The sequence below is a fragment of the Cyclopterus lumpus genome, chromosome 8 (genome assembly GCF_009769545.1).
Source record: "Cyclopterus lumpus isolate fCycLum1 chromosome 8, fCycLum1.pri, whole genome shotgun sequence".
Classification (NCBI taxonomy): Eukaryota; Metazoa; Chordata; class Actinopteri; order Perciformes; family Cyclopteridae; genus Cyclopterus; species Cyclopterus lumpus.
The window spans coordinates 3348275-3375774 of NC_046973.1; the positions used below are offsets into that span (position 1 = coordinate 3348275).

At 43.4% G+C, this 27500-nt stretch overlaps 1 protein-coding gene across 1 annotated transcript in view; it reads left to right on the forward strand.

The window, feature by feature from the left end:
- The window catches only part of cacna1ha (calcium channel, voltage-dependent, T type, alpha 1H subunit a), a 119568-nt gene that overhangs the window by 64177 nt on the left and 27891 nt on the right, over positions 1-27500 (forward strand). The window contains 7 exon segments of the mRNA XM_034539760.1: positions 5411-5570; positions 17272-17560; positions 20667-20759; positions 22220-22458; positions 22838-23358; positions 25373-25539; positions 25724-25918. Of these exon segments, the coding sequence (XP_034395651.1) occupies positions 5411-5570; positions 17272-17560; positions 20667-20759; positions 22220-22458; positions 22838-23358; positions 25373-25539; positions 25724-25918 (1664 nt within the window).

Consider the following 27500-nt stretch of genomic DNA (forward strand, 5'->3'; position numbering starts at 1 on the left):
CCCAGTGAGAGGAAAGAGGGAGAGGGTCCCATTGAGAGGAAAGAGGGAGAGGGTCCCATTGAGAGGAAAGAGGGAGAGGGTCCCAGTGAGAAGAAAGAGGGAGAGGGTCCCATTGAGAAGAAAGAGGGAGAGGGTCCCAGTGAGAAGAAAGAGGGAGAGGGTCCCATTGAGAAGAAAGAGGGAGAGGGTCCCAGTGAGAAGAAAGAGGGAGAGGGTCCCAGTGAGAGGAAAGAGGGAGAGGGTCCCAGTGAGAAGAAAGAGGGAGAGGGTCCCAGTGAGAAGAAAGAGGGAGAGGGTCCCATTGAGAGGAAAGAGGGAGAGGGTCCCAGTGAGAAGAAAGAGGGAGAGGGTCCCAGTGAGAAGAAAGAGGGAGAGGGTCCCATTGAGAGGAAAGAGGGAGAGGGTCCCATTGAGAGGAAAGAGGGAGAGGGTCCCATTGAGAGGAAAGAGGGAGAGGGTCCCAGTGAGAAGAAAGAGGGAGAGGGTCCCATTGAGAGGAAAGAGGGAGAGGGTCCCAGTGAGAGGAAAGAGGGAGAGGGTCCCATTGAGAGGAAAGAGGGAGAGGGTCCCATTGAGAGGAAAGAGGGAGAGGGTCCCAGTGAGAAGAAAGAGGGAGAGGTTCCCATTGAGAAGAAAGAGGGAGAGGGTCCCAGTGAGAAGAAAGAGGGAGAGGGTCCCAGTGAGAGGAAAGAGGGAGAGGGTCCCAGTGAGAAGAAAGAGGGAGAGGGTCCCAGTGAGAGGAAAGAGGGAGAGGGTCCCAGTGAGAAGAAAGAGGGAGAGGGTCCCAGTGAGAAGAAAGAGGGAGAGGGTCCCAGTGAGAAGAAAGAGGGAGAGGGTCCCAGTGAGAAGAAAGAGGGAGAGGGTCCCAGTGAGAGGAAAGAGGGAGAGGGTCCCATTGAGAGGAAAGAGGGAGAGGGTCCCAGTGAGAGGAAAGAGGGAGAGGGTCCCATTGAGAGGAAAGAGGGAGAGGGTCCCAGTGAGAGGAAAGAGGGAGAGGGTCCCATTGAGAGGAAAGAGGGAGAGGGTCCCAGTGAGAGGAAAGAGGGAGAGGGTCCCAGTGAGAGGAAAGAGGGAGAGGGTCCCATTGAGAGGAAAGAGGGAGAGGGTCCCATTGAGAGGAAAGAGGGAGAGGGTCCCATTGAGAGGAAAGAGGGAGAGGGTCCCATTGAGAGGAAAGAGGGAGAGGGTCCCATTGAGAGGAAAGAGGGAGAGGGTCCCATTGAGAGGAAAGAGGGAGAGGGTCCCATTGAGAGGAAAGAGGGAGAGGGTCCCAGTGAGAGGAAAGAGGGAGAGGGTCCCATTGAGAGGAAAGAGGGAGAGGGTCCCATTGAGAGGAAAGAGGGAGAGGGTCCCATTGAGAGGAAAGAGGGAGAGGGTCCCATTGAGAGGAAAGAGGGAGAGGGTCCCAGTGAGAGGAAAGAGGGAGAGGGTCGTGATATGTTTTTATTCTGCTGTGGCCGAGATACAAGCAGCGCCTCGTCTGGTTGTTATTTATCCTCAACTTGTAACACAAGTTTATTAAAAATCGTAAGTCGTTATTTTGGTAGAAGATGTGTCGGTCACTTTGCCGCAGTTTGGTAAATATATTCATGACACAGCTCTAATAAACATTAATATAAATACATATGTATATAATATATACATATATATATTCATTTTAATATATTCATTATATATATATTATTTATATATTATATATAATATATATATATATGCATTTATATATATTATATATAAGACATTATTGTACACTGTGGTGTCTCATAATATAATATTATGTATACATAATATCATATTTTTTATTTTATTTTAATATATTATATATATTATTTAAATATTATATATATATATATATATATATATATATTATATGTATAAGACACTATTGTACATTGTTCTGCTTGTTCACATCTACCATCACACACATTCATTGCACACGTTTCACTGGATTACATTCATGTCCAGTGTGGTTGGGAAGAGATGGTGAAAAGCAGATACTTCATCATAGTCGTTTACATATTAACATATTAAATGATTCCCAGATCTAATCGAAGAAGCCGCTCTCTGACTTTATTAAAAGATCTCCTCCTAGATGAAGGCCTTTTGGCGTCCTCTAAATGACATTGCCCCTCAACACATCCTCCGGGCATCACATGATGTTCGTCTCCCGACCTCCCGGGGTCACGACCTTCTGAACGGGCTGCTGGTGCACCATTAAACAGCCTTAGTTCAATTAAAACTTCCCAGAGTGCATTGTAACGCTGCGAGTGAACTTCGGGGGACAATCTAGCTTTTAAATCACTTTATATTTCTTTAACCTCGTCTGTATATTGTTCTAAGCAGTGATCACATCGTGTTAGTATCCAGCTCAGGGGATGCTGCGAGACGTTTGAGGACTTTTCAATAGTACGGCGTCTGTGTACTGTTTACTCAGCGTGTGCATGTCTACATTTCCATGTAATGTATTCAGTAGTCGGTATACAGCAACACTGGGGTGTCTCAAGCATGCACACAGGTATATTCTGAAGCATGCACACAGGTATATTCTGAAGCATGAACACAGGTATATTTTGAAGCATGAACACAGGTATATTCTGAAGCATGAACACAGGTATATACTGAAGCATGCACATAGGTATATTCTGAAGCATGCACACAGGTATATTCTGAAGCATGCACACATATATATTCTGAAGCATGCACACAGGTATATTCTGAAGCATGCACACATATATATTCTGAAGCATGCACACAGGTATATTCTGAAGCATGCACACATATATATTCTGAAGCATGCACACAGGTATATTCTGAAGCATGCACACAGGTATATTCTGAAGCATGAACACAGGTATATTCTGAAGCATGCACACAGGTATATTCTGAAGCATGAACACATATATATTCTGAAGCATGAACACAGGTATATTCTGAAGCATGAACACAGGTATATTCTGAAGCATGCACACAGGTATATTCTGAAGCATGAACACAGGTATATACTGAAGCATGCACACATATATATTCTGAAGCATGAACACAGGTATATTCTGAAGCATGAACACAGGTATATTCTGAAGCATGCACATAGGTATATTCTGAAGCATGCACACATATATATTCTGAAGCATGCACACAGGTATATTCTGAAGCATGAACACAGGTATATTCTGAAGCATGCACACAGGTATATTCTGAAGCATGAACACAGGTATATTCTGAAGCATGCACACAGGTATATTCTGAAGCATGAACACAGGTATATTCTGAAGCATGCACACAGGTATATACTGAAGCATGCACACATATATATTCTCAAGCATGAACACAGGTATATTCTGAAGCATGAACACAGGTATATTCTGAAGCATGCACATAGGTATATTCTGAAGCATGCACACATATATATTCTGAAGCATGCACACAGGTATATTCTGAAGCATGCACACAGGTATATTCTGAAGCATGAACACAGGTATATTCTGAAGCATGCACACAGGTATATTCTGAAGCATGCACACAGATATATTCTGAAGCATGCACACAGGTATATTCTGAAGCATGAACACAGGTATATTCTGAAGCATGCACACAGGTATATTCTGAAGCATGCACACAGGTATATTCTGAAGCATGCACACAGGTATATTCTGAAGCATGCACACAGGTATATTCTGAAGCATGCACACAGGTATATTCTGAAGCATGCACACAGGTATATTCTGAAGCATGCACACAGGTATATTCTCAAGCATGCACACAGGTATATTCTGAAGCATGAACACGGGTATATTCTGAAGCATGAACACAGGTATATTCTGAAGCATGAACACAGGTATATTCTGAAGCATGAACACAGGTATATTCTGAAGCATGAACACAGGTATATTCTCAAGCATGCACACAGGTATATTCTGAAGCATGCACATATATATTATGAAGCATGAACACAGGTATATTCTGAAGCATGCACATATATATTCTGAAGCATGAACACAGGTATATTCTGAAGCATGCACATATATATTCTGAAGCATGAACACAGGTATATTCTGAAGCATGCACATATATATTATGAAGCATGCACATATATATTCTGAAGCATGAACACAGGTATATTCTGAAGCATGCACATATATATTATGAAGCATGCACACAGGTATATTCTCAAGCATGAACACAGGTATATTCTCAAGCATGCACACATGTATATTCTCAAGCATGCACACAGGTATATTCTTGTTTTTCAGTTCTAGGATGAGAAATATGTCCCACGTTTTTCTTGTTATTACCAGTCGATCAATATAACCTCTGTTCTGCTTTGACAATGATTGAACCTGGATCATTTCATTGATTCTCTGGTTTCTGCGGACCGCATCTCTTTGGAGCTCTGACGGATTGACCGTCGCCCGCATGGCCGTCACATAGCTCACACAAAAACACATCTCACATGCAACTCTGGATCTGCAGCTGATCTGTGATCAGTCCTTCATTAAAAGACGGACGGTCGACTGGACGGATAAATGGATGATTGATGGATTCATTTCAAGTAGACTTTGACTTATATTGCCACTCTCCCATATTCGCTGCGAGGACCAAAAGCAAAAACCCAGCCCAAGGAGATTTTATGCTGCGGGACTAGGTAGAAAGCAACTTTGTTAAATGCGCACGTGGAAAAAATTATACATTTTGATCACAACTTCTGTGAGTTTATACATTTAGCCCTACATTATATCTACTAAAAAAACAAAACAAAAAACACTATAACACAAACAATGTTCTCATCAGTGCTTCCAAACATGCATTAACAATTCATGCTAATCTTCTGGACAAGTTTGATTTCACTCAGACTTAGTTTAAATTCATTTAATATTGATAATAGTTACATAAAAGTAGCAGCGACACCATGGAATTAACATAACTGTGTGAAAAGGCTGATATATACATATATATATGTATATATGTGAAAGTGGGCAGAACTCTTTGTGAGGTACCTCAAGGACAAGAACCCTGACTCTGCTCACGCTGAACACATCTGACAACTGGAGATGGATGCTGAACTCGGGCGGTTAGATAATATTAGCCACAAGGAGGCTGTGAGTTCAAATCCCCGAGGAGGAAATAATGTCAAACTGTCGCTTTCAGTATTGTCATCACGTGTGTGTGTGTGTGTGTGTGTGTGTGTGTGTGTGTGTGTGTGTGTGTGTGTGTGGGGGGGGGTTTGTGGGTTCCAAGCTCACAAGACCAATAGAGGTTGTTAGGGTTTGCAGTAACCGGGGTGTTAGTTAAAGTCTCGCTGATGCAAATCTCAGCTGTCAGTCATCATATGCGTGTTTTGTGAACGCTAAACAAAGTTAACGTGATCATTTCCGATGCTGTCTCAATTGTGTTGCCGTGTTCCACTCTGCAGGCATGCGCATCTTGGTCACACTGCTGTTGGACACCCTTCCCATGCTGGGAAACGTCCTCCTCCTCTGCTTCTTTGTCTTCTTCATCTTCGGCATCGTGGGAGTCCAGCTGTGGGCGGGGCTACTGCGCAACCGCTGCTTCCTGGGAGAGGACGTCAGATCGTGAGCAATTTGTCTTCTCATTTTTCATAATCACCTTTTGTAGGCTGGAGGTAGCAGCCGGGAATCCTCTTCAAGACCTGCTTGGTCAAAGCTAGACGGACAAAATCAGATTCCACTTTGTATTTCCCACTAAATATAAACAAATATAATAGCATAATAGTTGTGCAAGTCCATATGGTGACCTGCTCCGCCTCCAGCCAGCACACATGGACTCTTCAAACGAGCTCAGATCACTTGACTCCTTGTTTTCTGCCCCTTTTTATTCCTCCTTCTGTTTTCATCCCTCTTCCTCTTCCTCTTCCTCTGCTTCTCTTGTGAGAGATTGTGTTGAGTTGTCATATGGTATCAGTCAGCTGTTTGGCTGTAGCAAAAACACAGAAGTTGTAACTTGTGAGAGTACACTGACTGCATAGCGCCCCCTGGATGTAAGCCTCCATATGACCTCACACACTCATAATACAATCATATTAATAATAATAAACTCTTAATATAGCACCTCTCATCCAGGGGTAGTAGTACAAAGTGAAGCAACAAGAGAATTAATATAAACAAACATGCTAATACTGCAATTAATAATCCAAAGAAAAAGCATGAAATACAATAAAACATGGAACAGATGAAAGTTACGGGCCATGCTGAGTAAATAGGGTTTCAGGTGTATTTGGCAGATTAATAAAAGAGGCTTAGCTGCTGATTTTCTTATTTATGTAAAAAAAAAAACATCAGCAGAAGATGTAAGAGACCGTGAAGGATTATAAAACAACAAAGAATGAGTCATTTAGTTCTGTCCCAGACCGTTAAGAGCCTTGTAAATAAGTTTAGAAACGTTTAAATCAATCCTTAAAGACACTGGGAGCAATTACAGGTGAGCTCAAACTGAGCTGATATGCACTCTCGTTAATAAAAGTTCTCTATTAATTGTCATTTGTTAATGGATTGTTTTGGAAGATCGACGAAGAGAGCGCGACAGACCTCTAATCTGCAGGAAATAAATGCATCCCGTTTTACTAAAGAAGCATGGAGAGAAAGACGGGGAGAGGGATGTGGATGTGCACTGAGACACGGCTGTCGTCATGTTATTTAATATCTGTGCAAAGAACTTGCAGATACATGTAGATCAGGGGTGGGCAGACTTTTTGGCTCAGGGGCCACATTGACTTTTAAAATTTGACATACGGGCCGGGCCAGTATCAGATGGATGGAGAGCAGGGGCAAAGCCCCAAGGGGAGTGTCACCCTGGTGAATGTGAGCGCGCACATTTTTCTTGGGGCCCCGGATATCCATTGTTTCTGACGGTTCATAGATTGGTCCAATCAGAGTGTGATTGTGCTCTGTAGTTTTGCTTCATTCAGTATATTATAACACAAGAGACAGAATTTCAGGGTCATAGTGATATTTTATGCTCATTTGGACACGATCACTGAGATAAAGATGAACGAGTTCAGTGTCAAACATACCATTCAATGGAAACAATATATTATAATAATCTATATTAATGCAAAGAATAGAGAGATGTCGATAGTTATTTATTGTATTTTGAATTCGCTCGTTCACACTCGCTCACTGGAGACAGTTTCTAACTTCCCTTTTTTATTTGCCTCAAGTAAACCTGAATGTAAGCAGGTAACACTCGTTAACAACTACAGACACATTCTGTAACTACCTGGACTTACAGGTAAACCTGAATGTAAGCAGGTAACACTTGTTAACAACTACAGACAGACACATTCTGTAACTACCTGGACTTACAGGTAAACCTGAATGTAAACAGGTAACACTCGTTAACAACTACAGACACATTCTGTAACTACCTAGACTTACAGGTAAACCTGAATGTAAGCAGGTAACACTTGTTAACAACTACAGACAGACACATTCTGTAACTACCTGGACTTACAGGTAAACCTGAATGTAAACAGGTAACACTCGTTAACAACTACAGACAGACACATTCTGTAACTACCTAGACTTACAGGTAAACCTGAATGTAAACAGGTAACACTCGTTAACAACTACAGACAGACACATTCTGTAACCACCTGGACTTACAGGTAAACCTGAATGTAAGCAGGTAACACTCGTTAACAACTACAGACACATTCTGTAACTACCTGGACTTACAGGTAAACCTGAATGTAAGCAGGTAACACTCGTTAACAACTACAGACAGACACATTCTGTAACTACCTGGACTTACAGGTAAACCTGAATGTAAACAGGTAACACTTGTTAACAACTACAGACAGACACATTCTGTAACTACCTGGACTTACAGGTAAACCTGAATGTAAGCAGGTAACACTCGTTAACAACTACAGACAGACACATTCTGTAACTACCTGGACTTACAGGTAAACCTGAATGTAAACAGGTAACACTTGTTAACAACTACAGACAGACACATTCTGTAACTACCTAGACTTACAGGTAAACCTGAATGTAAGCAGGTAACACTCGTTAACAACTACAGACAGACACATTCTGTAACTACCTGGACTTATAGGTAACCCTGAATGTAAGCAGGTAACACTCGTTAACAACTACAGACACATTCTGTAACTACCTGGACTTACAGGTAAACCTGAATGTAAGCAGGTAACACTCGTTAACAACTACAGACAGACACATTCTGTAACTACCTGGACTTACAGGTAAACCTGAATGTAAACAGGTAACACTTGTTAACAACTACAGACAGACACATTCTGTAACTACCTGGACTTACAGGTAAACCTGAATGTAAGCAGGTAACACTCGTTAACAACTACAGACAGACACATTCTGTAACTACCTGGACTTACAGGTAAACCTGAATGTAAACAGGTAACACTTGTTAACAACTACAGACAGACACATTCTGTAACTACCTAGACTTACAGGTAAACCTGAATGTAAGCAGGTAACACTCGTTAACAACTACAGACAGACACATTCTGTAACTACCTGGACTTACAGGTAAACCTGAATGTAAGCAGGTAACACTCGTTAACAACTACAGACAGACACATTCTGTAACTACCTGGACTTACAGGTAAACCTGAATGTAAGCAGGTAACACTCGTGGTATGCGGTACATTACTGTGAGCTTGCCTGTGGGGGGGTAGACTCGCAGCCTGACCCGCCAGCAGAAAGCACGGCACGCAGCGCGGTGACGCTTCTCCGTTCCCGACTTGAGTTTCCTGAAGCACGATGACGGCAACAGACCAGCATCGATGTTTCTTAATGCTCATTTATTGCTCAGCTCTTTCAGGCTGTTTGTGCGCGCTCTCCTGCAGCAGAAAGCGTGACGGCGTGTTTTCAGTTCATGAAAGTTAATTGTAACATTTTGGTGGCCTTAGAAATGTCTTTTATTTATTGTCATGTTTGTACTTGGCTCCGCCCTCTCGTGTCACTTCTGTTGACTGTTTTTTACGTTACCGTTTCTTTTGTTATTTTATGCAGCAACAACTTATCCTGTCAGCAAGAAATAGCTTGATATGAATTTAACATTTTGATAAAGTCCATGTGGTACAATTTCTAAGAAATATCTGGAAATATCTCTACTGAGAAATACAGCTGTGGCTCTGGGCTCACCAGCAATTTTTGACTTTTGACCTTTTGATACCGACGTTCTAGATTTATTGACATGTTTCAACATGTGCAAGATTAACAGAGTATTACAACTCTTTTTTTTTAAGTGGATTAAAAATCACAATAAAGTAAAACATTTCAAAACAAAAGATTAATTAAAAAAAATATATATTTTATTATTTTCAAAGCAGCAGCAGCAGCAGCTCCTGACCCATCCCGAGCTCTCTAAGAAAACGAGAAAAAAACTCCCCAAAATGGGAAGAAATCTCGGAAGAGGCAATTCAAAGAGAGATCCCCTCTCCTCGGACGGATGGGCCTGTGCCTGGATCTGAAAAAAATAGACAATTGACAATTAGAACATAAATAATATACAGTAATGCGAGTCAAATTAAAACATCTATCTATCTATAGTGCAGTTTATGTTTAAATGTAAATTAAGACGTGTGTGTGTGTGTGTGTAGTGTGATACTATCTCAGCCACGGGTGATTCCTCAGCTGCTACAGGGTGAAACGCTGATCCGGGTCCGCATGCATGCAACCCGGATCAATCTGTAGCGAAAGGAAAGGTTTAGGTCCTGTGATCCATCGCAGTTCATAGATATTATTATAACCGTTCGAGTTTTTGCCGGTTAGCTTGAATGTCGGCCTGAGACTTCTACCGCTGCAATGTTTTGCACGGTGTATCGATACTAAAATGGTACCGCGGTACCCGTACGTTATGAAACGATACGATTTTGCATATTTTTTGTATCGATGCTTAATTAAAATATACCAGTATCTAATTTGTGGTATTGGTATTGACAACCTATTGTTTTTAAAGCGTTTATTATTATAACTGTTCGAGTTTTTGCCGTTTATCTTGAATGTCGGCCTGCGACATCTACCGCTGCAATGTTTTGGACGATGTATCGATACTAAAATGGTACCGCGGTACCCGTACGTTAAAAAACAATAACATTTTTTATCGATGCTTAATTAAAATATACCAGTATCTAATTTGTGGTATTGCTATTTAGGACCTATTGTTCTTAAAGCGTTTATTATTATAACCGTACAAGTTTTTGCCTGTTAGCTTGAATGTCGGCCTGCGACTTCTACCGCTGCAATGTTTTGCACGGTGTATCGATACTAAAATGGTACCGCGGTACCCGTACGTTAAAAAACGATACAATTTTGCATATTTTTTGTATCGATGCTTAATTAAAATATACCAGTATCGTATTTGTGGTATTGGTATTGAGGACCTATTGTTCTTAAAGCGGTTATTATTTTGCCGCAATCTATGTTCTTGATCAGATCAGTTTATGATTTTGGTCAAATCAAAAGACCGTAGTTATAAAACTTTAAAGGTATATATTGTTTAGATCTTTTGAGTCCTCTTGACTGGAAATGACGGGACCAGCCCTTTTATAGTGGAGAGATTATTTGATGCCCGCCGCTATTATGGGATTTACGGTAATTTTTTACGGTATAAAATTTTCGGTTTGGGGCAGCGCCAAGGCTCCTGGCCGCAGTCTGCCCATATTTATATCATCGAGGAGAAGATCGGGGTGCGACGTGCTGATTAATGTCTTCACCTTGAATTGTGCGTAAATGGAGGGCTTAACGGTTTAAATGTAAATTAAGACATGCGCGTGTGTGTGTGTGTGTGTGTGTGTGTGTGATACTATATCAGCCACGGGTGATTCTTCAGCTGGTTCAGGGTGAAACGAATATCCGGGTCCTCACATAAGCACGCCTCAAAGAAATCTTTGCCATCTGTAGCGAAAGGAGAAGAAGGGTTTAGGTCCTGTGATCCATCGCAACGTGAACACATTTTTTGGGTTTATGTTTTTCTTACTTGTGGAAAGCCAACTGGTCTCATTCAGCTCCAGCAAGGTCATCTCCGGTGTAAATGCCGCCTTGTGTCGCATGAAGAACAGGACCACTCCGATCTGGTATACTGTCGAGGGTCCCGCTTTGTACTCCTCCCGACTGGACCACTCTGGGGGGACGTGAGTACCTGAAATATACAGACATAATAAAAAAAGACAGTGAGGAGGAGGAAGAGTCACCGATGCGTAAAGTTAATAAAGAGCAGGAGTAAAACTGGACTTCTTACCATAAAAGGTGTCAAAGGCGTCGTCTTCTTCGGCGAAGCAGCTCAGGCCGAAGTCGATGACGCGAAGTCGCGGCGCCTTCATGCAGGTCTCAATAAGGAGATTTTCCGGCTTGATGTCCCGGTGGAAAATGTGTTTCTCCTGCAGGTCAATGGCTACACTCACCAACTGCTTAATTATAACCTGAAAGACAAAAAGAGAGAGTTGAGGGATCAGAGAGGAGGATGCTTAGATATGTTTTCATGGCTGTGACTCTGAGATGACTACAGCAGCTTACCTTGGCTTCCTTTTCCTTCAAGTGGCCTCCTTTGGTTTCAATGTAGTTGGAGAGGTCTACGGCCGGCATCGGCCTCTCCAGCACCAGGATCAGCTTCTCGTCCACAATGTACCAGTCCAGCAGGTCAACGTGTGCTGAATGCCGCTCCGATTCGGCCCCTAGTTTGTATAGGACAGCGACCTCCATGGGGATCTGGTTCCCATCACTGTCTTCGTGAAGGAGGAGATCTTCGTCTATGGTAATATGCTTGATGGCGACCTACGGGAGATACAAATTAGACTTTTTGGTTACACTTCCTGACCGTACTGTGTGTGTGTGTGTGTCTGTATGTGTGTGAAAGAACATGTGAAAAAACTTACAGGCAGATTATCCTCTCTGCGAAAGCCAGCATACACGCATCCAAATCCTCCTTGGCCAAGTTGCTTCTGCTGCCGGTACTTGGCCTTAAACACGGCTGACGGGTCTAGAACCCTGTTCTTCTTTTGAACCGGTCCGTCATCGGCGACCGCCTTCCTCTTAGCGCTTCTCTCGCTCAGAGCCGCCTCGGGTGCGTTTCCGCTTTCTAGAGATGAGAGAAGAAAACATCACAACATGAATTTACTGACATTCACAACACGAACGAGGACAACAACACAAGACGATCATTCGATGTCTCTTAAATCATTTACAGCAGAATAATAGTTAAAATATGGGGATGTAGCTTACCAGTGTCCTCTGAGCTGGATGTCAACTCATCTTCACAGGGGATGGGCTCCAGGATGGGCTCCAGGATGGGCTCCAGGATGAGCTCCAGAATGGGGTCCACTCTCCTGCATTTCTCCCTCTGTTGGCTTTCCCCATCTTCCGTTCTTTTCCTCTTCAGTCGTCCAGGAACAACACTAATGTCCTCCGAGGTGGACGGCAACTCATTTTCGTAGGGGTTGGGGTCCAGTTGCATGCTTCCCCCCCTCTGTGGGCTTTCCCTATCTTGTGTTACTTCAGTATTCCCTTCTCCAGGGACGACGTCCTTCTCCTCAGCTTTGAAGAGCTTTCCTAATACCTTCCCCATTACACCTGAAGACTGCTGAAGATCTTTTTAACAACGTTAGTCCTTGTTGCTGTAATGCCGGAGTATATATAGGGAAACTGGCACTGAGTGTTCTAGGGCTGCTCTTTTGATGAAGGGCTGTAGTTCCGTGCCTTTGAGGCCACATATTCCGGAACACAATCTTATCACCGTGTTTACGGAATATGCAAATGAGGGTTTAGAGTAAATTCTGTGTGTACAGTTTATAATTAAAGATGGCGGTATCCACTCAATACATTCATACAGTGCATACAATACTACATGTACAAGCATACGATACTTAATACTGACTCTCAGTCATCTGGCTGGTTTTCCTCCAAACTAATAAAATGTACTCTTTTATGAATTGTTCATCTTAATCTTAAAGTCAAACACTTAAGTATGAATAAAGACAGATTTTTTTTCTTTCGGTATGTTTTCTGTGGGTCCAGATATCTCAACTTTTTCTCAATCGCCACCTGCAGAATCAGTTTTTTTTTGGGGGGGTGACATATTTTGGATGGAATGTGGTGCAGATATCCAAGGTAACCAGCAGAGTTCAGTACTTTTACTTCTGCTTTTACACTTGTTTTTTTGCAGTCTAAGGTCTTTTTCTCGATTTGACATAATTTCTTAAATTCAACTTTTAAAGGCACTTGCATTTGATACATACCCATATGTTATACGATCAAAAATTGCAGCTATCTACTGTATATAATGAAGCACCATTGTCTTTAGGCAATTACTTATTTAATTAAGAAAAGTTAATCAAGAGCATCCTTCCTATTACCTTTTTTGACGAGCTGTAACATGATATGGATGGAGGCCTGCATTTCTCTCTTTTTTTAAGATAATAGTTATAATACATTCTTTAGACAGATTACATACATATGTTTGTTTTTGCCCTTTTAAGAGAGAGACATGCAAGGAGAGTTCAACAACCGGTAGTGAGGGATGTTTTGCATGTCATATAAGTGGTATTAAACCACCTGTTTACGCCTTTCCATCCAGAGATGGCATCATGATGCCGGACGCCTTCATTAAATCTGTGGTTCTGAGACCGGGTGCTCAGACCCACAGAGTCTGGCTCCCTGAAGGCGACGCTTTAATGTTACACACAAAAAAAGTGGAAGGACTTTACAGTTTTGAGATAAAATAGCTGTGTTTATGAGGATGGTTGTTGTTGTTGTTGTTGTTGTTGTTGTGCTTGACAGAATGCTCAGCAGTTGTTTTGGTGTTTTTATTTATTTCCAACTTGTGACGAGCATCGTTCTAAAGGGGCGTTCACACCAAACGCGTCACGGGCGGAGCATCTCAACGCTGATTGGCTGGCGAGTTGGGAAAGTTTCGCAACAGCCAATCAGCGTTGAGATGCTCCGCCCGCGACGCGTTTGGTGTGAACGCCCCTTTAGAACGATGCTCGTCCAGATAAGGTAAGAAAAAAAAGAATTTGACAGACAATAAAACAACCTGATACATAAAATCAGCATAAGAGGAAATGTCAAAGCAGAAAGAAACTATTTCTGGAATGAAAGTCCCAAATATATTTAAAATCTTTACATTTATTTAAAATGAACCTGTGGCTCCTGGATGTGTCTTATCTTGTGAAAAAAAAGAATACGATCCATCTGATGAGAGAAAAACAACAGGCAAACAACCCCTATCTTCACAGGACCAACGGGCACACATGCACAGACAAAAGAAAAGAAAAAAAAAGATCAGAGTCAACCAATTTAGCTGCGGGGACGAAGAATTATGCAAAAAAACCCGCTTCAGTATCTACAACCCCAGGACGCCCAAAATGTCACGTAGACGTCCCTGAACTAATTCTGTTTTGATGTAATGGTACAAATTGTACCACAGTTGATGCTGCCGAGTCCTTCCTGAGAGAGAGAGGGAGAGAGAGAGAGAGAGAGAGAGCTCAATATTTCACAGTCTTTTTCTGTCTCAGAACAAATCCCCGTCTGACCTCCAGTTTAATATGAATCACAAGCATTTGGCTTCAGTCTGTGCTGCAGTACAACTCTGAGATACTTGTATTTCACTTAAGTATTTCCCATTTTGGGCTGTAGTTTATACTTCTGCTCCTACATTTCCGGGGGGGAGGGGGGGGATATCGTAGTTTTTTACTTCACCACGTTCATCTCAACGTCTTCTCGGTACCTTTTAGTTTCTGATTAATGACACGCAATATAATCACCAAATTAATTATGATGTATCACTTTCATTTAATTAAGACCTGATCCCTAGGGGGGGGGATAAACACAGCAGTAAAGTAATTAAATTATTCACACACATGAAATACAACATGAAATTGATGTACACATTAATGCAATAATTAGATTATATTAGATTAGATTGCCCTCGATGGACTGGCGGCCTGTCCAGGGTGTCCCCTGCCTTCGCCCTATGTCAGCTGGGATAGGCTCCAGCGCCCCCGCGACCCTAATGAGGATAAGCGGTATTGAAAATGGATGGATGGATGGATGGATTAGATTGACTTTATCCTCTGCCTCAGTGGAAATTGGTCTTTGGCTTCTCCAAAGTACTGCAAAGGTACACACAGCGCACACCATTGAACGCATATATATATTCAGTATACAGTATGCACTAGTGCAATTTGTCAGGAAGCAGCAAGTAAGTTAAATAAATAATAAAAGAGAATTCATCTGAGAAAAGCACAGGGTCAGCAACCAAGCCCCCATTGCAATCCAATTACAATCCAATGGAGAGTTTCCAGGAAAGACAGAGACGGTACTGCAACCACGACACGGGGAAAAGGAACGGCAACGTAATTGGAATCAATCAGAAGACGCCTCGTACTTCAAGAGTACCCCATAAGGACACACTCACTACTGTGGGGTATAAATATGCAGGTAAACTGTGAAATGCATTTGCCACGAGGAACCAGCTGTCACCATGGATACTAATAGATGTGAAATTCAAGGGTAATTTATTGTAATTGCAACAGTACAGTACAACTAAATGCAGTTGCAGCCTATTTGCTACACAAGAGGAACATGACAAAAAACAACTTCTATATTCCGGTAAACACAGTCCATCAACTTTGACTTGATGTGACCTGAGTCCGCCTCCTCTTGACCCACCTGAGTCCGCCTCCTCTTGACCCATCTGGGTCCGCCTCCTCTTTTCCCAACTGAGTCCGCCTCCTCTTGACCCACCTGGGCCCGCCTCCTCTTTTCCCACCTGAGTCCGCCTCCTCTTGACCCATCTGGGTCCGCCTCCTCTTTTCCCACCTGAGTCCGCCTCCTCTTGACCCACCTGGGTCCGCCTCCTCTTTTCCCACCTGGGTCCGCCTCCTCTTGTTCAACCTGGGTCCGCCTCCTCTTTTCCCACCTGAGTCCGCCTCCTCTTGACCCACCTGGGTCCGCCTCCTCTTTTCCCACCTGAGTCCGACTCCTCTAGTCCCACCGGGGTCTGCCTTCTCTAGTCCCACCTGGGTCTGACTCCTCTAGTCCCACCTGGGTCTGACTCCTCTAGTCCCACCAGGGTCCGCCTCTTGTAGTCCCTCCTGGGTCCTCCTCTAGTCCCACCTGGGTCTGCCCCCTCTAGTCCCACCTAGGTCTGACTCCTCTAGTCCCACCTGGGTCTGCCTCTTCTTGTTCCACCAGAGTCTGCCCCCTCTAGTCCCACCTGGGTCTGACTCCTCTAGTCCCACCTGGGTCTGCCTCTTCTTGTTCCACCAGAGTCTGCCCCCTCTAGTCCCGCCTGGGTCCGCCTCTTCTTGTTCCACCTGGGTCTGCCCCCTCTAGTCCCACCTGGGTCCGCCTCTTCTTGTCCCACCTGGGTCCGCCTCCTCTAGTCCCACCTGGGTCCGCCTCTTCTTGTCCCACCTGGGTCTGCCTCCTCTAGTCCCAGCCTCCTGAGTAGCATGTGCTAGAGGCTAATTCTCTTTTCAATTAAGGTGCATGGGCAAACTGTATGTTCAACTTAACATTATATTTGACTAATTAGCTAAGAGAGATTTTCTATTCCTCCGTTTTTTTGTCTGGAGCCTTAAACTCCAGTGCAGACGTAGCTAATTGTGGGTTGTAGTCATCCAACCATGCGATACAGCTGCGGTGGTGGAAGGAACACCTGGCATGTTCATTCTTCCCCGGTACTCCGTTCTTCAGAGGATTTATGATCAGAGTGTAAATCAGAGCCTGAGATGCTGTGGAGCCACAGGGTGAACATTGAGTGGGAGTTGGTCGTCGTTGGAAGGTGTTGTTGTTCGGAGAATGGAATTGATTGGACGTGTTTCCAGTGTAATGAGCTCAACGGCGCATCCACTCCCGTTAATTACACTGTTTGCTAACTAATCCCGGTCTTTATGTGGGCTCTCACCTTAAATAGCACAAAGTAGGCTCTGATCCTGCTTCATGGCGAATGGCACAATGGGAACAATGCAAAAGAAATGTTAATTAACAGGATAATTAGCTGTCAATATTCAATGTATTTCTCTTTTCTATACAAGCACTTTTATACCTTTAGATAATAATAACCCATTCCTGAGATACATCATTGTCCTGCTTCTAGTATATCATAAATAACATATTCTTTGTGTTGTTCTCTCAGTGTATCTTCAGTATTAAAATGACCTCTGATATGACTTGTAGAAAAACAACCACAACAACAAAACGAGTGAATCGTCTCGGATCTTGGACGTATCGGTAATTGACGTATACGTATGTTCTGTTCCCCTCCCAGAATGTACAACTTGTCCATAAGTCCTTACTACATGTCGGAGGAAGGAGAAGACAGCCCTTTCATCTGCTCGGCTCCCCGCGAGAACGGGATGCTGCGCTGCCACAGCGTGCCGCCCCACGCCGAGGGCGGGGCCGTCTGCTCATTGGCCGCTCCGCTCGGACCGGCCGGCGTTAACGGCTGCGTCAACTGGAACCAGTACTACAACGTGTGCCGGCCCGGGGACTTCAACCCGCACAAGGGAGCTGTCAACTTTGACAATATCGGCTACGCCTGGATAGCCATATTCCAGGTGAGAGGGGGTTCATGTGCAGAGTGGGTTGTGCAAGCCAACACATGTATTCTTGTTTTTATTTATTGAAAAGATAAGTTAACACCAAGATGATTTTTTTTACGCTTTCTAGCTAGCTAGCACACTCCTTTTGTTAGGTTAGTTGTAGGGCAACTCATTCTAATAGGTTTTTTTCCAAACATACCTTATTAGAATGTTACTTGTCTTGCTTTATTATAATGTTTTTATTATTTTATCCTGAAAAAAACAAACAGGAAGCTGATATTTTGGTTATTTTCATGCAGAAAATTGTGCAAAAATCTCAATTAATCTCCAATAGAGGGCCTGGTGTGACGAGACTGTAATCTTATGGTGAAGAGTTTTCATGGTCTGTGGACGCTCCCATTGGACTTGTACTGGGATCAAGATGAGCTTCTTCCGCATGCATCAAACAAAAGAGTGATGACGAGCACGTTAAAGCCAGTTAAAATGATTTATTAATTATTCTATGGCAAACGCAAAGTCACCTTTTTAGAAATCCCTGCACTCCGCCCATCAGCGTGCAGGGATTACCAGTATCATGGCCTGAAAACCTTTTTCCATAAAGCCTTATTTCCTCCGGCTGCTTCCAGCACCCATGGGGGCAGCGCGGCGGGCTTGTCCTTATCGCCGTCTTTGTGCTCACACCGTCTGCGCCGCTGTGATACGAACTCCCTCGTAATAGATCCGTCCCCGTGTCTAATAGACTTTGAGTTGCGCAACATGACTTTTCTCAAAGTGAGTCTTAACCCCAAATTACCCCAAATGGCACCACTGCTGAAGACACACACACACACACACACACACACACACACACACACACACACACACACACACACACACAGACACACACACACACACACACACACACACACACACTGACATTTTAATCCCTGATAGGTACTCACAACTTCTGTGTGTGTGTGTGTGGTCTCAGCTCAGCGGTGAGAGGCTTAAAATATTCTTCTTTTTTTCCCCCGAGGGTTTAGCAAGCATCACTTTGAGTCTCAGATGAGTTTTTTGCCAGGTTTCTGATGTGATGTGATGTGTGCACTTAACAAAATATAGTGAGAGGTAGATGCAAAATGAAGATTGTGAAAGTTCAGTGGAGCAGATCGGTCTCTGCAGCCAGGAGCCACTCGGGAGTCGACAAGCCGGGGGGGCTGTACTGCATGTAAATGATACCGCTACAACATCAACATTACATATTTGAATTAGATGTGGTTATTTCTCTATAAAGGAACTTCATAGTACAGACTATGTATTAACAACTGAAGAAATGGTGAGTAAAAGGGAAAGAAAAAAGGGGAAAATAAAAGTGGTTTAGATAGAAACACAGTGGGAGAAGGATAGAAAGTTAATTGAAATGACGGCTCTATTGAACGTTAAATGAGTTCCCAGTCTACAGCTTTATTCCCCCAGTAGCTGTACAAATGGAGAGCATGAATTAAACATTGCAGCGCTGGGTTTTGAAAACATTGCAGCCCATGGTTCTGATTTGAGTTAACTGCGGGTCGCCCTGTGACTCCTGCAGGCAGCAACCAGCTGCCAGGGAGTCACAGTGGCCCTGTGGCTCCATCGAGTGTGTGATGACACCTGGTTTCACGGGAGGGTGTCAATCAAACCCACGGAGTCAGAACCAGGTAACGGACTGAGCTGTGACAGCAGAGAGTGAGGGAGCAAGAAGAATAAGAGTGTAGAGGTGAGAAAGAAGGGATGATAATAATAATAATTTATTATTGTCATCCCTTCTTTCTCTAGTGCTTTGATAGAAAAAGCAGCAAAAGCAAGGCAATGAAAAAAGAGATCGCTCAACAAAGCAAGACAAACTAAGGTTAAGCCTAAACCTGAGTTAAACCCTGATAGAACAAATGAACTCATTTTATAAAATAACATTATGTTCTCAGATGAAATATTATCATATATATATATAAAAAAATGATATACTTTTTTAAAATAAAAATATTTTTGTAAAATGAAATAATTCTTTTAGGGTGAAATAATTTCGTAAAATGAATACATTTGATGAAACAAAATATTTTTATAAAATAAAATAATTTTGTAAAACAAATGATTTTACCACATTATATAATTTTATAAAATGTTATAATTTCATAAACTTAAATAATGTTATAACATATAATACGTTTATAAAAGAAAAAAAATCATTTTGTAAAAGAAAATAATACACTATAATAATAATGAATAACAATAATGGAATAAAGCAGTAAAGCGACGACATCACTAACAACCCCGTTTGTAAAAACAGGTTGTAAGAAGTGCTTAGTGTCAGAGGGAGGACACATACGCGCTGGGGGAGGTGGAGATTGGAGATGAGGCTCAACGGATGCCTAGTGAGGGCACCTCAGGGTTACCAGTCCAATGCTTCCATCAAGCCCCAGGTTAATAACTATTGACCTGCGACACACATTTGTTCTGCAAGACCGTCCACAGGGCTCGATAACAACGCGTTGATCAATTCATTCGCCACCGACAGCTGACAGCTGAGAGCTCCCCGCTGCACACGTCTTTAGTGTGTCATTAATATGTATCGCAGCACGCTCTGCTCGCTGTATCTGATCTACAAGGTGGGCCGGGGGGGGGGGGGGGGGGGGGGGGGGGATTTGTTCCCCCTCGCGTCTGTGTGCTCTCTTAAATCAGACCCAAGGTCAGCTGAGAATCTTGTCTTTCCTGCGACGTGCACGGTATCGTTAACCTTCTTCAACATGTTACAGGAACATGCTGCTCAACACTGGTTGGTCCCGTCTTCCATTTATAATACAAAAAAAAGAGGATGTGCACCATTCTTAATTAAAATGGCCTTAGACTTGCTGGAGGACTGTTTGTGTGTGGCGTGCACACACACACACACGCACACACACACACGCACACGCACGCACACACACACACACATGGAAGAGGTTGTAGGGACACCACAGGCTTTCTTCTGAGGAAGAGACATTAAAAACTGAATTAAAAATGCTCTGCATCTGACCGCTGTGTACTCTGAGTGCCTTTGTGTGTTTGTGTGCGTTTCTCATATGTTTTTGAATAATGCAGTGTGTGTCTCTCTGTCCCCCCCGCCCAGGTCATCACACTGGAAGGATGGGTAGATATCATGTACTATGTCATGGACGCTCACTCCTTCTACAATTTTATATATTTTATACTGCTCATTATCGTAAGTACCTCCCCCTTCATTTTGTTGTTGTTGTTATTTCCTGATATTTGAATGTGTAACGAGGTCCCAAATAGCGTCAAAATGACATGAAAAACAAGGCTTTTGATTGGGGGTTTCCTGAATATCTGGCCCAGATCCACATGGACTAACACGGGTCCAGCACTTAAAGAGCCCAGCAAAGCCACAGTGACCCTCTATTTTAAATCCACTACTTTGCAACTATCACAATCTGAAAAGCAGATTTCTTTAAGCTCCTTTTTTCTTCACAGTCAAACATGCACGTGTATAACATTTGGCTCTTCAAAGATATTTGTGTGTACTTTGCGTTTTGCTTTGAAAAACCTTTTTTTTCTAAAGCCAAACCAGCAGCTCTGTTATCGGGCCTCGTTTCACCACATCGCTCTCTGTTGTCGGGGGTTTCAAAGAATATTTCACAATGCTGCAGCTCCCCGCCTGCCTGTCGTTTGATTTAAAGTGCTACTTATGCAAGGGAAATAAATGTGTGTGTAGGGGGAGAAGAAGAGGTCTGAGAGAGAGAAGGGACTGCATGAAACATACCCGAAAGAAGAACAAAGTTATTCATCTAGAAAGCGGATGAGACAGAAAGTTAAGATTAAATGAGAATGTCAGAGTGCTCGTCTATAATTTCCCGTCGCGCTCTTTTTTCCGCAACGTACAGTAATGGCCTTTTTTTAAAAAGACGTTACTTTAAAGAAGGATTTTAATTTCAATGATAATTTCAAGGATAAACATTTAATTTTTTAAAACAATGTTGGCTTGATCATCTGAATAATGCATATATATATATATATGTGTATATATATAATATATAAATGTATATTTTATATACATATACATATATATAAATATATATATATATATATATATATATTTATATATATATATATATATATATATATATATAGGTATATATATATGTGTGTGTGTGAAACCTTTTCCTGCTACTTAAATATTTCACTGAACTCACTGTTGACTTTCTACCTTTTCGAGGTGTTAAAAGTACCAATCATCCACATCAGAGCTTATGCATTATTATATATATAAATATATATATATAACCCAGTGGTGTACATATATATATGTATATATATATTATATATATATACATATATATATGTATATATATATTATATATATATATAGTGTTATATATATTATATATATATGTGTATATATATATATAATATATATATATATATATGTATATTTTATATATATACATATATACATATATATATATAATAATATATAAAATATATATATAACCCAGTGGTGTACATATATATATATATATATATATATATATATATATATATATATATATATATAACATCACTTTTTATAGAGTAGTTTTTTGGGGGTTGACAGTGAACACACCTGCTCCTACGTCGCTCCAATGCTGCAGCCTCATCCCTCTGTTCGGCCTCCTCCCCGTCCAGGTGGGCTCTTTCTTCATGATCAACTTGTGCCTCGTGGTCATCGCCACCCAGTTCTCCGAGACGAAGCAGCGGGAGAACGCCCTGATGAGGGAGCAGCGCGCCCGCTACATGTCCAACGACTCCACGCTGGCCAGCTACAGCGAGCCGGGCTCGTGCTACGAGGAGATGCTGCGCTACATCAGCCACCTGTATCGCAAGTTGACGCGCAGGCTGCAGAGGATATACTCCGGATGGCACAGGTCAGCCGGCGGGTCTCTTGGGTCATATCTACGAGTCAAAAAAATTGTCAGACAGAAATATCCCTTTTATCGAGATTGTATTCTCACTTTTTCCTTCAGGATGAATTAATTAGGACTTTCGTGCTGCACTTTGTTGTATTTTTGTGTCTCTTTGCAACACTGGATGGGTCTTTTGGGACGGCAAACACATATTTCTTATACGAGCATCTCCATAATTGTGTCTGTGGGACAGAGTTATATTATGCACAAAAAATAGTTCAGAGCATCATCTCTAGGGATGCATTTAGATACACACAAACACAAAGAATGAACAACTTCCTATAAACCTCTCTCTCTATCCATGTTCAGTTATTCATAATTATTAATGTCTCCTGTCCAGTAAAAGGCGTAAAAAGGTGAATCCCAACGGCGCCGGCAGTAACGGCGGGGGGAACGGCCACGGCCACGGCTCCAGCAGGGGCTGCGGAGGCTTAGGCCCGGGCAGCGCCTCGTGGCTGAGACCGATCCACAACCTCCTGCAGCACCATCAGCACCAGCACTGTCGCCTCAGCAACGGGGGGCAGCACACCATCAGCGTGGCGGACGGGGAGGGGGCGGGAGGGGAGGGGCTGGAGATGAAGTCGCTCCCAGCGGCGCGCGTGGGGAACGCAAGCGGAAACGGCGGCGGCGACGCGTCCGGCGACGCCCAGGGCGGCGGCATGGGGGCGCTGCTGGGCCGGCTCAACGGGGGCATGAACTACCCCACCATACTGCCGTCGTTCGTGTGCAGCTACAGCAGCAAGACGCCGCCCCCCCACGCCAAGCAGTGCGGGCCCGGTCCGGACCAGCACCCGCCAAACCACCCGGCGTCGGAGCACACAGAGACACTCAGCAAGCTCTACCAGCTCATGGGACAGCACAGTAAGACACACACACACACACACACACACACACTTCTGACATTTAAAGAGCGTAGACGTAAGCAAAAGGCAGATGTCTGGAGTTTTTTCATCATATTTGACAGTGACGACTGTAACAAAGCCATCAAACACACCTTTTAATCTTCTTGGTGGAGCAATACTCTTCATATAATTCTCCCGATCTTTACTTGATGCTTCTGTTCATTTTTGGTCATCGCGCGTCTTCATTTTCTTGCTCTTTTCATCATCTGTCCCGCGTTTGACCTCAGGTAACCTCTGGCCACATCATGTGACTTACACCACTTAGAGGACTCTGACAGGAAATCCATGTTCCAAGTGCCACAGTCATCGGTGCAGTGAGGTGGATGAAGGAGGAGAGGGGGGGTGGGGGGGGGTATAGGCAGCGTGAAGGGAAATAAACACATTTTTTATTCATTTGGAGTTAAGAAGAGGGGGCTGGGCTTAAGCTTGGGGAGGAGGGGGGGGGGGGGACACACAACAAAACGGTAATGGTTGCACAGGAAAATTAAAGAAGCAGCAGACGTATGCTAGACTTGTAAGTTCTGTTCTAATGAAGAGCGAACACACACACATGCTGTACACACACACACACACACACACACACACACACACACACAGCGATTACACACCGCTGGCTGCCGACACTCCGAACATAATTAAGAACATAAATCAGTTTCCCCCGCTGCACGGCGGTGAGTTACGTGATGAATACAGAAAAGACGGCGCTGGGGTGCGTTGATGGCGTTGATCGATCGTGTCGATCGTGTCGATCGTGTTGATTGGCTCACAGCCAGAGAAGCATATTTGTGATTCGATGGTTTGCAGTCGACTGAAGGCTAAAAATCTAAAAAATCTAAATGAACGAAGAGTCTCGATGTCGTTTTCTCGGTCTGGAGTTCCTTAAAATGTTTTTGCTTTCAGCTCCGTCACATGACACCGGGCAATGTACTGGGATTACAATGTACTGGGATTACAATGTACTGGGATTACAATGTACTGGGATTATAGCCCCTTTATGCTGTTCATGGGAACACATTTAAAATGTCTCACCTCTGGGGCTCTCAAATCTAATTTGACTTTAATTAAGAGTAATCTAATCCACCCAAATGCAATAAATAACGGTTTGAACCAGATCAATGTTTTGTTGGGCCTTGGAGGCGTTTCAAGAAAAGGAATTTGAGAGAATGCCAAAAAAAATCGGTCAAAACGCTTTTGAGACAGACACAGAATTTAATTTGTGAGATTATAAAACACAACGAAATATGACGACAACTCTCACACAAGCCTCTTTTTTAATGTATTGTATATGCTTGCGGTATTAGACGGCGCTGTAAACAACAGGGTGTTCCGCTGAAGCTGCCGTTGACAGGGCGGAGTCGTGGTGATCTCCTGTGGGGCCGAGCTCGCTGCGCTCACTACCCAGAATCCATCTGGTTTTGGGCTGTCAGAGCATGCAATTACCCTGTTTGAAGACAATGTGCGGTTGACACGCAGATGCTTCGTGGGAGAAAATGAGCTCAAACAACACACACCCAAGGGTGCACTCTCCACTTTTTAAAGTCGCCATTTGATTCGTTCTTTGATTCTTTTCTGTTTTGACTGTTTAAGCCACCGATAATTGAAAACAGAGAAGTTGATAACAATGTCGACCGTTTGTACCTTTACAAACCTTTTACCTCTCGGCTGCTTCCCTGCTGCACTTTGTTGACTTCATATTTCTATCTGTTAAATAACAGATTATACATATATATTATTGACACTTTTAGGTTTAGTACACAACGATGCAGTAAAGGACAGTTGTGTTGCAAAGATGCCAACATACGTAATCTTTGATTGTGGTATTGTGAAATAATGTTAGATTAAAAAAAAGAAGCAATATTTGCATTCATAATAAAGGCAAAGGAAAGTTACTTTCTCAGTAAAGCTGAAGAAAGAAAAAAAACCTTTGCAATATCTGACCGTCTCTATATCTGACCCCCCCTCCCCCCCTCCAGGTCGCCAGAGGCTGCTGTACCAGCTGGCCGGCGTGGTGCCCAGCCCGCTGCTCCTGGAGCTGCTCAGCTGCCCCCTGTGCGCCCGCAGCCTGGAGACCTTGGAGCTGGAGCTGGGAGACCTGGAGGGAGGCCGGGGAGAGGCGGACGGACTGCACGACTTCCCCCAGGTCAGACCGCACGGGGGTGCACTCACGATGATGGTAAAAACAGTGTGTGTGTGTGTGTGTGTGTGGAAGTGGGCGGTGATGACAGTGGTTGGAGATACTAAGTCAACTACGATAATTACTAAATAAAAGACTTGTATCCATAAAACCCCCTCAATCAGCATTTTGACCCGTCTCTGCTCTTAAGGGGGTGGATCTGAGAGGCGGGCGAGGTCGGCGCCGACGGCGAGGGGTCGAGGAGTGCAAGAACGGAGCGGTGCGGGCCTGGACGGGCTTCAGGGAACGGCTGAAGAGGATCGTGGAGAGCAAATACTTCAACCGGGGGATCATGATCGCCATCCTGGTCAACACGCTCAGCATGGGCATCGAGTACCACAAGCAGGTGAGAGGTCACCGAACGACCTTCAGCCGGCCGTTCGATGACAACCGTTTGGCCGTCGGACGCTGAGTGAGAGGGGGGGGGTGGGGGTGGTCAATGAGTGGAGGAGACAGGGACCCAGTCGCTACTTCCTTCTCTCACACCCCGGGATTATGTTTTGAGTTTACCCAACATCTGGAAATGTCGTCCTAATAATAATACAGCCCCCCCTCTCTCCCCCCCTTCCACCCCACGCAGTTTTTAGACCCGAGTTCATTATGAATGCGCACGTCCGCACGCAACCTTTCAGATTCCCGACAGTACGGCAAAATGGATGCGGACCCAGAGAGGAGATTCTTGTGCGTGCACACAATCCCTCCTTTGCCTTCTCTGGCTCTCCTTGCCTCCCACTCCTCTAATTCCCTCTCCAGGGGCTGAGTGTGTGTGTGTGTGTGTTTCTATCTTTGTGATATAAACACAAGAAGCGACTGGGAGAGGCATGGCCTTATTGGGCCAATAACACACACACACACACACACACACACACACACACACACACACACACACACACACACTGAAGTGTTATGTAAGAGTTCCTCCTCCCCTGAGTACTCATCATCCTCCTTGTGTGACACCTATAGACAAATGTTATGAGGCTGTGTGTGTGTGTGTGTGTGTGTGTGTGTGAGTGTGTGTAGAGGGGTATGAATGTGGGAGGCATAGTGCAGACTGTGTGTGTGTGTGTGTGTGTGTGTGTGTGTGTGCGTGTGTGTGTATAACCTGATTTGTGAAAATCCATTTCTAATAGTTTGAAATGTGCCTGTTTAAATATGCAAGTGAAGCATTATTTTACCGAATAAGTGATAATTTGAATTAAATATTTATAATATATATTCAGTACATACATTTTCTTTCACTCAATACATCAGAAAATACTTTCAACAGCCACACAAACAAAATCCATCCTCCCCATGTTTTTAGGATTAAATGTCCTATAAATCGAGCTATAGAAGACACATGAACTAACCCCTCTGTACACACATTCAGATTATAGAATGAAACTGGAAGCTTTGGTTTATGTGAGAGCCGGAGAACAATAACAAAAACTGCATGAAGATGAAGGACATATTATTTTCTAAATGTGCAAAATCAATTAACATCTGTACGTACCACACATCTTTATTCATATGAGTCGAAAGACAAAACATTCCCTGAATACGAGATACCAAAGTGTTCAAGATTGATTACGCACATTAAGAGAATACATGTTGTTGTTTTGGATCTTTAGAGCCCAACGTAACCTTTTTTTCTTGAAGTTTCTTTGGTTACAGTGAAAGAAATGCAGGATATAGTTAAGCGATGAGGTCATTGTGAGGTGGTTTGATGTGGAACGCCACGCAGTAAACGCTCAGGTGTGTTTACTGCACACGTTACGTTGGTACTTCTCACCCCGTGGTTCCCTCTGATGGATCAGCTGGAGGGTCAAACAGGGACAGAGCGCTCGTTGGAGACGATGGCCGACTTAAAGCATGTCGACATGTCGACGCGCCACTCAGCCGCCGCCGACCCGCGACTGTAAAACAAGGTGCACCATGGGATGGAGCTG